The sequence below is a fragment of the Molothrus ater genome, chromosome 8 (genome assembly GCF_012460135.2).
Source record: "Molothrus ater isolate BHLD 08-10-18 breed brown headed cowbird chromosome 8, BPBGC_Mater_1.1, whole genome shotgun sequence".
Taxonomy (NCBI): Eukaryota; Metazoa; Chordata; class Aves; order Passeriformes; family Icteridae; genus Molothrus; species Molothrus ater.
In genome coordinates, this window is record NC_050485.2 from 1919680 (window position 1) to 1934775 (window position 15096).

The 15096-nt window shown below is 48.2% G+C and overlaps 1 protein-coding gene across 1 annotated transcript; it reads left to right on the forward strand.

Annotated features, from left to right (window-relative positions):
* The first annotated feature begins 5041 nt into the window (after nucleotides 1–5041).
* On the forward strand, nucleotides 5042–14440 carry LOC129046743 (collagen alpha-1(XIII) chain-like). Its single transcript, XM_054515599.1, has 3 exons — nucleotides 5042–5408; nucleotides 12721–12790; nucleotides 14388–14440. The coding sequence occupies exons 1-3, from the start codon at nucleotides 5106–5108 to the stop codon at nucleotides 14438–14440; spliced, it is 426 nt and encodes a 141-aa protein (XP_054371574.1). The 5' UTR covers nucleotides 5042–5105.
* The last annotated feature ends 656 nt before the right edge of the window (nucleotides 14441–15096 follow it).

Here is a 15096-nt window from a genome sequence, read left to right on the forward strand (position 1 = left end):
GAGACCAAGTGATTGAAAACAGCCATGATATTACTATGCATGGACAGTATATTTTTTCCATGTATTTTCATAACCCTTTTCCCAAAGGATCAAATGTGTCTTTATTCTATAACTCCACAATGGGTTAGAGCAGCTCCTCGGGCGGGAATTGTTCTGCTCCATAGGCCACTTAATGCTTCCTATAAACAAATACCAAATTAGGTAGGTAATACTCAATATTCCTGACCTTACTTGCAAAGTATGTGTAACTGCATCTTAGAGAGACAAGGGTGTGGAGATACCCATTGTGAACCTGAGGTTAAAGATGACAAAATACTTAGGGGTTTTGGGTTTTTTTTCTGTTTTAGTTTTTGGAGTTGTTTGTTGCCTTTAGTTTTATTTTAATACAAAGAGAGGGTATGTGTATGTGTAAAACTGCATTTCCCACAAAAGAAATGCAGAGAAGCTTTGATCTCAGACCTCTTTTGTACCTTAGGCATCTCTGGTACCTATGCCAAAGTGTATCTAGTTGAGAATGGAGTTTCACAATACTGCCATGGATATATTTTTAAGTATGCATGTGCATGCTTGCTTTTTGTCCCTAGTTAACACTGTGTAATTTCCTAAATATTGTCTAAATTTGAGCCATGACATCAAGACTCCAGATCACAGCAGGACCCCGTGGTCCTTCAGAGTCCCTGGCATGGGAGGTTTTCACTCTGCTTGCCTTTTGAGAGCAGGCTGCTTGGGACAGACAGGATACTGTGGGAGCCCTAGACCTTACCTACACTAAGGGCCCAGTGGCAGCTGCTGCCAAACTGTTATGGAGGTGACATTGTCCCACGACAAGCCTGCCAGCCTCTGGGATATAGAGCAGCTGAGGACTGGGAAGGGCCAGGACCAGGAGAGGAAAAACCCCTAAACCCCCAGTGTCCCATTTGTGTGTGTTCTGACCTTTCCTCACAAGGGCCCTGAAAGCTGCTGTGAGTTTTTCTATTCCCCCATTGCTGTTTCTGTCAGGCAGCCCCCCCAAGACGTTCCACTCTCGCTGCCTTGCCTTGGAGGGATGTGGCTGTGCTTGCCTCAGCCCCTTGCAGTGCTCCATCTGAGCAGCATTTTGCACAGGGATGGTCTGCAGACCATGTACTTCCACTTGCAAGAGTCCTTCCCAGCCCCTTGTTTTGTTACACTCCTTCCTCCTCTCTTCTCTGCTCAGAAAACATCTGTTTCCAGATGTTGTTCTTGAGCCTAATAAATGCAGGGAAAGGCCTTGAGTTAATATATTTACAATAGCTGGAGATGTTGGCTGCTGGTTAATGGCTGGTTCCAGCACACCAAGACCCCCGTGTTTCCTGCAGGGGGGTGGGGGGGGGGGGGGGAAGCAGAAGAAGAGAAGAGAAAGAGAACTGGGATGGTGTTTTTCTCCCTGGTAAACAGCCTGAAAAGGGGGAGATTAGTGGCAGGACAGAGCTCATGGCATCTCCAGGCAGCTGGCTTCAACTTCCAGGTAGTGACAGGAAGGACACCATTTTTTAATGGAAGGCTGTCTTTAAGTGATGGAAGGTGAGGAAAGCCTGCTGCTGTTATCTATCCCTTCACAGGTGAAGACCTGTTGTAGATACCTGGCTGGCTTGAACTGTGCTCATAGAAGCAAGAACCTCATCCATGCCCAGCTCTATCCATTTCTGGCTTGTGGCGTGGAGTGAGTGGTTCACATCCATAGTGCCTGCCTTGGGTCAAAGAGAGTTTATGGTCTGTTGCAATGAGAGCACATTGTGCCACGTGAGGAATCCCCACATATTGTGAGCACCATGTGTCTGTTGTAGAGCAGTGCTGGGCAAGTCTCTGAGATGCTTTGTCCACTTAGAGATGTCCCTGAGAAAGACCAAGTGCCTGTGCCAGCTCGAGACTGACCAAGCTGGAGTCTTGCCACACCTGCTTGTAACTGATCAATTGAACCAGTGCCATGGGCCAGGTGTGAAACATTTTCATTGTACAGAGGAGTTTTGGCTGCTTTGGGAGGTTATATGTGAGTTCTGTTTGGTCCAGTTCTTTATATGTTTGTGCTGAGATCCCTAAACACCCTGGAGGACCTGATAGGAGCGATGGAAGTGTGTGGTTCCTGTCCTTGTAAGGAATATCATCAGCCTCCCCAAGGAAAGAGGGATACAGCCTCAAGCTCAGTGTCTGCAGGGCTTTCTGAGAGTCACTAGTCAGTGAAATGACTCCTGATTGCAAGTGAGTATTTGTTTCTACTCCACCAACTTTGAGAGTCAGGAACTTGCAGGGGGACTGGTTTCAGGCCAGCGCTCACCTCCTTTCAGCCCATTGAGAGAGCTGAAATCTCTGGGCTGTGCTCATCCCAAGGAGTGCTGAGATGATTCCACATGCCAGGCCTGTCTCTGGAGGCAGCTTTTTTGTTGAGCAGTGCTGCAGACATGCACAGTTGGCTCAGGTTTGGGGCTAAATTAATCCATCTCTATTGGCATGGGATGACAGGGCTCCTTAATATCTCATGGATAGAGAAATTTCCCTCCTGCACATCTGCAGCTAAGGCTTGTGCCTGAAACCCGTGTGAGTGCAGCTCCCCAGCCTGCAGCAGCTATGACATGCCCTCTAAATGAGCTGATCAGCTGGAGAGGAGCTGGGGGGAGGCAGGAAAAGGCACTTACAGAGTCATTCAGGCGATGCTCGTGTCTGGACAGCAGGATCTGTATCAAAAAACAGAGCAAAAGAGTAGAAAGCTCTCCCCAGCCAGTGGTGGGAAAAGAGATGTAGACACCCAGCAGGTTTCCATTTTTAGCTTAGAGGGTGTGTTTTTGTGATTTCAGTGCTTAGGTTGGTATAAAGGGGGGAGAGACAGCTTTAGGTGAAACTTTGTATTACACAGGCAGGTAGCTGCAGTCATCAGTAGTTCAACCCCAGCCTAGTATACTGCAGCACTCTCTGGGACACTCAGCACCAGTTTCTAACTGGTATTTTCCCGAGAAGATCTCTGCTTCTCAAACACTGTATCATCAGCCTCTAGGCATCTCCCTTTCATTTCTCTCTGTCTACTTATTTGCTGTGATTGCAGGTGGTATCTTGGGGAACTCCCATGGAGCCAGGGCCTCAAAGACTTGTTTTTCTTTTGTAAAGAAGTAGGCTGCAAACACAGGGGGTAGGAGACCAGGGTGGCTACACCTCCTGAACGAATAGACACCCTTTGTGTGCCAGGTCTGTGGGTTACACATCTCTGCCCCGCTCATATGAAAAACTGTTGAAAGGCTGCAGCCATCAGAGGGGTGTTTTCCCTGCGTGCCGGAACAGCAACGCAAATTTGAGCAGTGAGATGACAAGAAACCCACTAAAAGAAATAAAGAAAGGATTTCCTGCCTCGCAGACGCTAAAACCCCATTTTGGGAAGTGAGTGGCTGTGAAAGGCATGAGGCCATCCAAAGAATTGGGGCTGTGTGCTACTGGGCCCTCTGAGGGTTTGTCTGGTGGAGGAGAAACAGCTCGTGCTTGCGTTAACCTGCTCCCAGAAGGTCTGGCTCTTCCAGCCCCCTGAAACAGAGACCAGGCCAGAGATGAATATGAGTTTTCTCTGCCAGTTAATTTCCAGCACAGACTGCACGCAAAATCTTCATTTAAAACGTGTAAATGACAGCAAAAGAGCCACAAGGGAGCCGGATTTTAAGAGACCAATTTGCTGCCTGGCTTTTAATGACTGTGCACCACGGTGAGCTCTGTGCTGCTTCACTGCTGAGCGTGCTTAAGGAGAGGATGAAAGAATGGACAGACAGACAGGCAGGGGCTCAGCAGAGCCTGCATGTCACCCTGGAGGATAAAATATTGCATGTTATGCTCAGAAAAACTGGGAGAGGTGGCCCTCCCTTGCTGCTGAAGAACAGAAGGAGGCTTTGTTTCCCAGATTCATGGCTCGGAGCTGCCCTACGGCACGTTTTGGGGAGACTGCTCCCTGCCAAAGGGGGATTGTCTGTCTGTCTGGTGCCCTGTGCCTGGTGGGACACACAGATGATGGGAAGCTCTGCTTCACTAGAGGGCCTCAGCAGATTAGTTCCTCCGAACACCCTTGGCATGTTGTATACCCCCAAGTCAGGCCCCAGATGTTCCCCCCTTGCACTGCAGCCTGCCTGCCTGGGGTGTTTCTCCCTGCTGCCCTTCGCTTGTTCCTTGCAGAGCCCTCAGCTGCCAGCTCTTGTTTCCCGATGTTTCCCTCTGCTTCTCACCCTGCCTGGCTGCTCTCCTTAAAATATCGGGCTCCAAATCCCCCACTGCCGGTGCCTCGGGGCTGCCTCAGGATCTGCGTGGGGGACGCCACAGCCCGTTTGTGCCATCCCATGAAGTGCTCCCGGCTGCCTGGAGGAAAGGAAGACGCAGGCTGGTGTGAGCCCAGCCTCTGCTTTACAATCTCTTTCCTGCCACTATAAATAACCTCGGCGAGAGTCACTTCAAAGGGAAGGGCTGGCGGCGGAGAGGTGGTTTGGGGACCGAGCGGGACAGGGGCGTCCCACTGCCCGATCCCACCCCGGCGCTTTGCATAAATAAATAAATCATGCAGCAAGGGAGAGGTGGAGAGAGAGGGCGAGCAGAGGAGGTTACTTTGGGAAGCCGCGCAGCTCGCTCATCCCAGCCCCGTAGTTCGGAGGGAGTGTGTCATGTTACAGGGGAGCCACGATCTGCCAGAGCACAACGTCGCCGGAGCAGCTGAGAATTACCTCTCTCTAATGGGGACTTTCATGTGCGAGCTCCTGGCCAGTCTGCGAAGGAACTGAAACTGACAGCTTAGAAAGAATCAAAAACTTACCAGCGAACCAAAAGACTGAAATACAGGAGGAAAAAAAAGAAATCTTGATCAGATTATTTTTTCCCCCCTCGCACTCTTTGCTGCAGTTGGATCCCTTTTTTCTGCACCCCTTTTATGTGTGTGTGGTTTGTTTTTATTTTTTAAAGACACCCCCCCCATCCACTTTTGTCATTATTGCTGTCACTTGTGATTTGCTGGCACTGGGATTCCCTTCAACGTTCTTTTTCTTATGCCTTCTGGATTGCGCGTCTTGGAGTAGGAGCGAAGCTTTATTTATTCTATTTATTTATTTATTGTTTCTCAGGACAGGGAGGGAATGTTGGAGGAGAAGAGCTGGAAAGGCGTCGACGAAGCAGCTTTTGACAGGGGGTGTGTGGCTCCCCCCAGGAGCGGCGATGGGGAGCGATGCTGCCGCCTCCCTCTGCTGCTGGGCTCGGGGCTGCCCGGCGTGTCCCTGCTCTCTCTGGTGCTCAGCCTCCTGCTGTACTTTCGGACCTCCGATCTGCAGTCCCGCGTGTCCCACTTGGAAGCAGACAGACCCACACAGCTCCCAGCCTGGCTCTCAGCAGACCAAATGGAGACAGCTATTTTGGGAAGAGTTGACCAACTGCTCAATGAGGTCAGTGTTCTTTCATTTTGCATGTATAGGTTGTAGTATTACAGGTTTTAGGCATATGCATGCTTGCATAGTCACATTATCCATTTTTTCCCCCTCCTTAAAAATGTATCTCTGCACGAGTGATGCTGCTGCTAGGTTGAATTCCCTGTTCCTTCAGGTCCCTCCCACCTCTCAAACTTGCTTGGCGTTTACTTCTCTCTTCTCAGCCCATGCTGTAGCTGAAGCCTGCACTTTGCAAAGAGGAAAACCTAATCCCTTACCCTGCTGGGGAGGCAAAAACCTCCAGCCCTTGTCTTCAGGAGTCTTGCATGCTGAAAAAGTTAGAATTAGAGGTTAAACCTGGGGATTCAGCCTGGGTTTGAGCCCCAGAAGGGAGACAGGCAAGGCATGTCACAGCCAGCATGGCTATGGGAGGAGGTAATTGCAAGCACACCAATGTTGTGATGGGCTGGTGTTGGTGCTGTACCAGCCCTGACCCCTTCCACAGCTCCTGGCTCAGGAAAATGAGACACACTGGTGTTGCCAGGATGGTTTCTGGTACTGCCAGGGCATCAGTGCAGAGCATATGGCTGTGTTATACTCACTTGAGTCCCATCCAAACTCCACTGGACACTGTGGGCTCTCCTCTGGTGATGGGGGAATGCTGCTGCTGCTTTCAGCAGGTCACTAAAGAGAGCCCAAAAGTGCAGATTATTGTTGCTGACACCTTTTACTTTGCTGTGTTGGTGCTGCTGGGGGCTGTCTGTGTTCCTCTACTCTGGCTGTGATGAGTATTCCTTGCCTTGTTGGGCTTTGAAGTGGTGTTGACATGTGTCAGGGAGCAGATGGTGGCTCATGTCTCTGAACTCTCCAGACAGGTCCCCACTGACCTGTTCCCACAGCTCTAGGAGAGGCTTGGGGGTGAAATTCAGGGCTGGAGCCGTTTCCACCCACCTCTCTTTTCTCTGTTTACTCTAGCTTTGGCTTGAGTCATGCTGGAGAGATCCCTGGGGCTAGCCCAAAAACTGTTTGTAGCTTAAAAAAATCTCTTCTGGGCTGCTATTGCCAGATGAGGTGAGGAATGGGATGATCAGAGCGCTGGCTACTGGGACCTGCCTTGGGCAGTGCTGCCTGGCACCTGGGGTGACCTGGAGCCCCTCCTGCTTTCTAGGAGCAGTGAAAGTCTGTGGTGAGGAGTTCAAACCTACAGCTGACAGGCTCTGCTTCTGTTTATGGGTCTTGTGAGAGCACTCCCTGGATCTGCTGGGCTGTGCAGCCAAAAGCTGTGAACCTTGAGCTAGCAAACACTGCAGGAGCTGAAGGATATGGTTTTGAGTTGCCTCTTTGGATGAGGAATAAGGGAAAGACAGGGTCCATGGGGCAATATCCTACTTTAAAAAGGGGTTTGGGGAGGCAGAAGCATTTAGAGTGATTGGATCTGTGCTCTGTGGCTGCACTCTCATGCAGGGACTCCTTCCCTGCCACCAGGCAGGGGATAGTGCAGCATTCCCTCTGTTGCTGCTGGCATGGATCTGCTGGGAAGTCAAAGTTTACTGAGATTTGAGAAGTGCCTCCCGGGAATGGTGCCTGGGCCGGATGGCCCTGTGTGTCCTGCTGGCTCTGCTGGCAAGCAACACCTTTACACCTTTTTATAGCTCGGCTTAGCGAGGAAATGGGGGGCTCATGATGCCCATGTGCCCAGAGCAGCCCCTCCTGTGCTCCTGGAAGTGCCCAGAGTCCCCACTGCAGCCAGTGTGGAGAGCAGCTGTAGGAGAGGAATGACTGCTTGAGGGGCCAGCACTTGCTCCTGAGTACCACCAGGGTTACCAGCTCCATCCTGGGCCACAACTTCTAAAAGAGCTTGGAGAAAAGTGGAGGAGGAAGGATGTGTGGCCCACATCTCCTGTCTCTTTATACCTGTGGAGGTCTGATGCCCGTGGGGGAGGTGGGCTCTGTCCCCCAGGGAGAACACCCTTGCCAGCTGTGCTGCCCACTTCTGCTAAGCATCTAAACCTCAGAGCTGCACACTCAGCCAGAGGCACTGGCATGGACCAAACAGCTTGAGGTGCAGGGCAAGGGGCTGCTGGTGGACACATGGTGGGGTGCCATGTGAGGCTTTTGATTAGGAAAGAAAAATCCTTCTGGTCCTCCTTTTCATTCTGTCTGAAGTGGGGCCCAGGACTGACTGAGGGGGCAAGGATGGAGGAAAACAAGGTAGATAAAGGGAACAGGGAAAGGATGGGAGAAAAAAAAGTATGGAAAGCAAAATAAGTTGTGCTGACCATGATGGGGGAGAGGGGCTGCAGATGGGTTTGTTGTGATGGACGTGGAAGTGGGAAATTCATCTCCCCCTGCTCAGTCAGACCCTCGCCGCCTCTCATTGCCACATCCTCACCGTTTCCTGGTGTTTCAACCTTAATGGGTTTCACAGCTGCCAGCTCAGTGAATCCATCACAAAACAAAACAGCAAAGCTTTAAAGGAACCCCAGCTTTAGAAAAAGCTGATCAGAGATGGGAGGGAAGGCACAGCACACTTCTCGCTCTGGTGGCTGTGAAGATGAGCTGGAGGGATATGAATAAGTAAAGTCTGTGAGGGCTGATAGAGGAGCTCTAAGGTTATGCTCAAAACCTGTACTGCTCTGAGCTGGAGTGTGTAATGCCCTCCAGTGTGGGTCATGAGTGTGCCGAGGTGTGTCCTGGGTGTTCCCAAGGGACACCATCCAGATTACACTGAGAAGTGCAAATTGCCAAAGTCCTTTTAGAGGCCTTTCTTCTAGACATGCAAAAATAAAGCAAAGTGGCAGGGAGAGGAGCTGGGGTGGTTTGCTTAAGATGTTAATTTTAAGGCAGCTGGTGGGGATGTTTTCTCCATCTCAGAGCCTGGTTTTTGAGCACTGGTGGCTGGCTGTGGCAGAGTTTCCATCTCAGCTCGGGAGGAGCGAGGAGAGGGGGCAGATGCTTTCCCAGAAGCAGCCTGACCAGTGCTGCATTTGCTACTGTGTAAACCTCTGCCTGGTGTAGGCGAATGCCACAAGGGAATTTTCTACCAGACTCAAATTGACTCGGTTTTCTTGTAAAAACATCTGTGCAGAATGGGCCAGAAGCAGGTAGTACAGGGAGAACTTTAACTCCATGTAGGAATTCGAATTCCTCTGCATTTATGAGACATCATAAAATCATACAAGGAGCACAAATAAACTCACTCCTGGCATTTGCAAGAGAGGTAAAGCTTTCCAAAGAAGAAAACAAGGTCCTTTCCCATGCTGGGTAACACTTGGTGCTATTTCACTTGCCAAAAACTCATCAGAGTGGAGAATGGGATGGATTCAGGGCTGTTGCAAGGAAAAAGAAATCCCAGAATTTGTGAGTTTGTAGAGATAGAAATGTGTATGTGTGATGCAGCAGCAGGTTATCCTGTGCACCCTGGGGGAAGATCAGCTGCCCCTCAGCCTTCTCAGGGGCTTGTGTTGAAGGTGTTTGTTGTGGTTTCAGTGACTCTTCAAGGATTCAGGAACGTGCCTGTGAATGGGGAGGGAGCACTGATCCTCACTGCTTTCCCTGGAACTCTTTCCTTACTTATGCAAGCAAAGGAGGGACACCAGAAAACTCTTTCCCTCCTGACTTGAAACATTTTTCCCCCCTCATTTTATTCTGTATCTCAGAGCACACTGCACAATTGTTTCCTAGGGTCTGCAAGCTTGCTCTAAGCATCCCCTGCCTACATCTTTAGCTTTGTGTTCTTTGCCCCACAATCAGGGGATCTATTTTTTTCTTTCAGCTTCTCTGGTAGCTGAGTTCCATTTCCTTTCAGCTGCTTGCAATCCCTGTACCTAGGTGGTGTTATTTCCAAGCTTTTTGCTCCATCTGGGAGGACTTGCTGCTCTCTTTTGCTTTGTGCCACATGGTCCCATGATCCCAGGAGCTGGGCCTTTAAGAAAAAACGGGGAAATTGGAGGTAAAACAATAAGAGTTAACAAAACCACCCACCCCTGAAATCCTCCTGATGGTTGTAATAGATTATCTATTTAAAATGTGTTTCTCTTAGCTGTTGGAGATAGTGGTGGGAAATGATTTCACCTCCCCGGGTGACTGCAAACAACTGGGAATGCTAAAGAGCTATTAATCTGCCCCCTTTGAAGAAGTGCCCTCCCTCTCACCTAATCTCAAGTGCCCATCCAAAATAGACAGGCACTGTGAGGTTTAGGAGACTACAGCCTAATGACACTTCACTGTCAGAAGTGGCCTTGCTGTCACTTCTCTGCCCACCCATGTCAGCCCTCCTGTCACACTTGTGGTGAGTTAACAAAACCCATGGGAAAAGCCCATGCTGACTTTAGTGCCCATTCCCAGCAGGTGTTTCAGCATTGCCCTCCTGGCCTTGCCCTCTGGCAGCCGGGATTTTCCCTTTCCCCTCCCTCAGCAATATGCCATGGCTCCTGAATCCTCAGGGTTGCAGGCAGGGATGATCAGCTGTGGCTCCAGTGCTGGCAAAGGCTTTTTTCAGCCACTTGCCCTGGTGTAGGGGGAAGATGCAGCTGTTATGTCACTGGATAACGTGACAGACGAGAGCAGACTCTGCTGACAAAGCAATGCCCTCCATAGGAAGTGTTTTCAACCTTTCTGGAAGGCAGCCTGTTGCTGCTCTTGATGTTATATGCTCCAGGTATCCCCCAGGTGAAAAAATTCCCCCAGATCCCAGGAAGGAGATTGCAAACACTAGATTCCCAGAGCCAGCCTTCTTTTTAAATTTTGCTTATAGAAGCCAACCTTGCCCTAAAATCGAATGCTTTTCTATTGCCTGGGAATGAAAGTTTTCTCTTGGAAATGACATTTTTAGAGGGAAGTACATTTGGTTTGCTGTCCTGAACAAAACCAGCTTCTTGTGTTGGACCAGGCAATATTTTGCACAGTGGAAATGAGGGAAGCAGAAAAGGCTGGGGGGTTTGTTTTGTTTTGCCATCTCCACCCAAAGTTGAATTGAGGTCTCCAAGAGCCAAGGATTTTTTTCTATGGCAGTGTTTATTTAATAGACTGTGCAGGAGAATGAACACCAGACGCTCCTAAATCCCTGGTAGGTTTTACCTCCCACTAAAGTGGAGCAGTCCCATGGCACCACTGCCCTTTGCACTCCCCAGGGGTGTGCAGAGCTCTTGGGCTTGAGGGAGACACGAGGGATGGGGCAGAATGTCCAAAGGCTGGTAAGTGAGTGATGGCTGCATGCTCATGGTGCACAGGGCTGTGCTCCATCCTGCCCAGCAGCACCAGCACCTCCCTCCCCAGGGGCCCCTGTCCTTGAGAAGGCTATTTCAGTTGTCCCAGGTCTTTCCACTACCTTGACCCTGCAGATAAAGCCTCAGGGAAATGTTATCAGCCCTGTTCCGTTCCCAGTCAGCTCAAGTCCTGCTGGGTCATCACTTCCCTGTCCAGTTAGGCTGCTCCTCTCTTTGTAAGCCTGCACAGCAACCCAGCCAAGGCTTCTTGCAGCACAGCCTAACTCAGCCATTCCCCCCTACAGCCCCTCCAGTGCCTCTGCCCTTGGTGGGGCAGGGATCTGTTCCATGTTTCCTTGCAGATTTGTGTCCTGTAAAGCCCCTGTTGCATGCAGGGTGTTTGGACCCTTGTTGGCTAGGAAATGGCTTTCTGCTCCTGCCATTGCAAACCATCATCCCTTCCTTGTCTGAGCCCAATTCCAAACAGCTCCACCCAAATGTGGCAGTGTGGTGTTGGAGACGTTTTGGTTGGCACATGTGTGGATGGGAATGGGGCTGTGTGTGTCCACACAGCAGTGTGAGTATCCAAATAAAGGCTCTGCTGCTCTTGTGCCCATGTTTGACCACTAGCAGTTGGAAGCCAGAGCAGAGCTGTGCCATCTGGGGTGGCAGCAGGATGGGAAGGTGCCCAAGTGCAGAAATTCACAGAGTATCTGTGCTTTTAACTGAGAAAGTAAACACCAATGAAATGCTCTATGGGAACTGGCAATTTTCCTTGCCTAAAACCCTCTCCTCACCCTGCTATCAAATCAACTTGCTATCAAAACATTTCAATCTACCATGCAAAATAAAGCTCTGAAAATATTTAATTTCTAGTCAGTCACAACAACCATTACTCCTTTGACTTGCAAAGAGGAAGCCAATCCTTTCAAAGTGAAAAAATGGAAATGTTCCAGCCAGTTCTGCCTTCCTTCATCCCAGGCAGAAACAAGTTGATTTACTTTATCCTCTCTAAAAGAATTTTTCCCCAAACCGATGCTTTCTTGCAGGAAGATACTCAATTACTTGTGAAAATAAAGCAATTTCTGTATTATCTTGGGCACGGGTTTCTGTTGTGTTCTATGTAAAGCTATTTCTTTTGAAATATTGGCCATGTGTGAAGTAGTTCAAAAAATAGAAAGGCTCAATGGGGATGGGAAGTTAGGAGGGAAGAGAGAGTGATTCCAGAGCTTAGGAACCCCAGCAGCTCAGTGGTCTCAAATCATTAACCAAGTGTGGTTCGCAGGCATTAATAAATGACCTATTTGGATTGATTTGCATTTTCTGAACTAAATTACAGCTATTTTATAAAGTCTGTGAGGGGTGGTGAGGATGCTACCCCTGAAGCACATTTTTCTCAGGACATGGGTTAATTTTGTTGATGTTCCCAGGGAGGGAAGATGCAGTGACCTCAGGTGGACTTGATTTTTCCTTCAAGAGATGCACAGGTGGACCCAGAGAGCAGGAGACTGACACACTGGCACCATTAGAAATCCAAACTCATATATGAAATCAACATTCTGACAAGATTCCACCTTGTGGAAGCTTTTGATAGGTTTTGTTGTGTTCTGCCCTTGGGGGAAAAATTAAGTTTTACAGAGTCTGAAGATTTCAGGGGACGCTGTTGATGTTTTCAGTTCATCTTCAGCCACAATCTTGCAGGGGGACCCTTCTGTCCATCCAGGTGTCTCCAAGAACATCAGGAATGTGCTGCAGGGTGGAAGAGGACCTGCTTCAGATCTTCATTTTCTGCCCACTGAGTGGGTCTTCTGAGGAATGTGGCTTTGTCACGAGGACACAGTCACCAATTTATTTGCCACTGCTGGCTCTTGGTTTTGTAATGCCTGTCAGGAGGACCACATTTGGAGGCCATTACGAAACTCCCTCAGCCTGCTTTCAATCAAACCCTGCATTTCTAGTTAAGGGCTATGAACTTTATTGCCTTTTTTCGTTCCCAAACTGCTCTGCCCTGTCTCTCCCATCTCTACTTGGGCAGCATCCCCTCCCAGTTCCACTTTTTCAAGAATTTGAGGCTTTGGTTTCAATGGTATAAATTAATCCTTCTGTTTTTCCTCTCTTGGCAGAAATTAAAGTTCCACTTGCCAAGACATCGAGAAGTTCGAGACATACACCAGCGATGCAACTGCCCGGCAGGTAGGGATCTGGGACAGCTGGCACTGTGGAAAGTGACAAAAACTTCTCTGTTTTTATGTCTCATTGAAGGGTTTTTGAAGGCAGTCTCCTGTGTGAATGCAAAGTTATGTGTACTTACATCACAGTTTGCTCAAATACAGGAAGTTGATACGGAGATGTGGGCAACAAGCCTGGTGCCAACATCTGACAGGAACAACAGGAAAAGGGATAGAGATCCACGTGGATGTCCTGATAGCCAAGAGAGAAGGACACATCTGGAGGGCCAATGTTCCCACTGATTTTAGATATCAGTTTTGAATTGGGCAGAGAGGCTCTTGGGAAATTCATCTTTCTTGCCTGATATCGGAAGGTATGAGACATGTAGGCTAGATCCAACACCAAAGCTGAATTTTGGTGAGCCAAAATGCCTCTAGGGTGAGAAGATTTGAATTCCTTGGTGTTCTACAGCTATCCAAGGCATGTTGCAGAATTAACAGCCTTCTGCTAGAAGCAGCCATTTATGAGGGGCTTGAATGAAGTGGTCACTTGAGGTCCCACTCATATAACATACAGAAATACTATAGGATTGCCTAATTGCATTATGGTTTTAATCATGTTAATATCAAAAGGCTCTTTGAGACACATCTTCTGAAGTGGTTTCAATACAATAAGTGACAAATTGCTATGGAAAAAACGTTTGTGAATGGCATTTCATTCCACGGGTATGAATCATTCAGCCTTCCTCATTGTCTTTTGATGCATTTGACTAGAAAAAAAATAGAGAAGTGCCAGCTACCACTCACATCCAAAGTTGAAGTTCTGGCAGAATTTGAATTTGTATATTCAAACTGGGTGACTGAAACTCGTTTTGCCAAGAAGGTGGCAGGGAAAGTTATGTCTGGATGAGCACATGAAAGTAGCATTTCCATTTTCAGTTGTTCCCCCTTTGGCTCTCCTTCATGTCCAGTGTGACAGTATCTGGCAGTGTGCTTAACAAAGGGTATTTAAATGTGGCCAGCAGTTGGGATAAGGGGGGATAAAATTACAAGGGGGTTGTCTTTGCTGTAGGTAAGGTCTCAAAAGCGTTGTATTTATTCTTGTACACACACAGTCTCTTGCCAGACTAAAATGAATTTATAGCACAGCAGTTTGTAAAAGCAAGAGTTAAAATTCTACAGGTTTGTGGTGGAAAATCCAGAACTGTAGAACATTGGAAAAAGCCTAATTTGACTAGTCCAGATCAGGACTGTTGGACTTTCTTTTTAGTCCCAGAAATAAACAACGGGAGCAATTTTCATTTAAATTTAAAAGATGGTACGAATAAAATGTTTTCTAAGTATCATTTCTCAAAAGAGCAGATCAAAACTGACTTCAGCTCATTTTAAATACCAACATTTTCCCTTCAATGGAAACACAAATCACAACCCTCCTCCATTTTTAAGTTCTTGCCTGGGCTTGACAAATAAATGCCATAAAACCACAGGAGTGAATGTCCTCCTGGTGTTTCTGAGGCAGCTTGAAGAAGGAAACTTTGAACTTGAGTGCAGAGCAGAGAAAAAAGATATTAGTTCCTTTCTGAGGCCATGTGAATGTCACTCCTACACCATTTGTGTGATAGATGAAATGCCCAGGTATTTCAGCATCGAGATCATAACACCTGGTTACAGATAGCCACATTCCTTGGGAACCTTTGGCAGCAATCTGTGCTGGATTTCTCATAAATCTTAGGTGCCCGTTCATTCCATTAAGCTCATAGTATTGCTGAGTAACAGCTTTGATTTTAGGAGGACAATAATAATAATAAATTTCTCCTAAGGATTGAGGCTTCCTTTTTACCTGTCAAACTTGCTTGTCTTTGTCAAATATTCTATGGATAAACTATATATAAAATTCTCCCCCACCCATCAGCTAATCTGTTGAGGGAAATGAAACCATGGTCTAAAGCTGATGTTGTGGCAGGTGAGGTTTTGATTGCCTTGGAGCAGGACAGAAACCAAGGCACCTTCAGCCAGCTGTTGTCTCCTCTTAGACCCTTTGCTCCAGGGTACTTCCCTTTGGTCTCCAGGCTGGTGCAATGCAGGCCACCTGACCACGTTTCAGCGTAGTCTCTCTTCAGGACAAGACCTTGGGAGTCCTTTTCTTCCATGCATTTTTTCCCTGGTGTTTAAAATGCCCCAAGGACCAGACAAGATGACTTTTGCAGGAGACCAAGGTATTCAGAAGCGTCAGGATGTCGCAAGACTTGGCGCATGCCCGTTGCTTCTCAATTGCCCACTTCACTGCCTATAAACACACCACACACCGTGCTCCTCAGCAAAATAAATGTT

Excerpts from the sequence above, each read along its gene's own strand:
- LOC129046743 (XM_054515599.1), top strand. The coding sequence starts at position 5,106 with ATGTTGGAGGAGAAGAGCTGGAAAGGCGTCGACGAAGCAGCTTTTGAC. Across the intron at positions 5,409-12,720 it reads TTGACCAACTGCTCAATGAG|AAATTAAAGTTCCACTTGCC; the intron begins GTCAGTGTTCTT and ends CTCTCTTGGCAG. Across the intron at positions 12,791-14,387 it reads GCGATGCAACTGCCCGGCAG|ATGAAATGCCCAGGTATTTC; the intron begins GTAGGGATCTGG and ends TTTGTGTGATAG.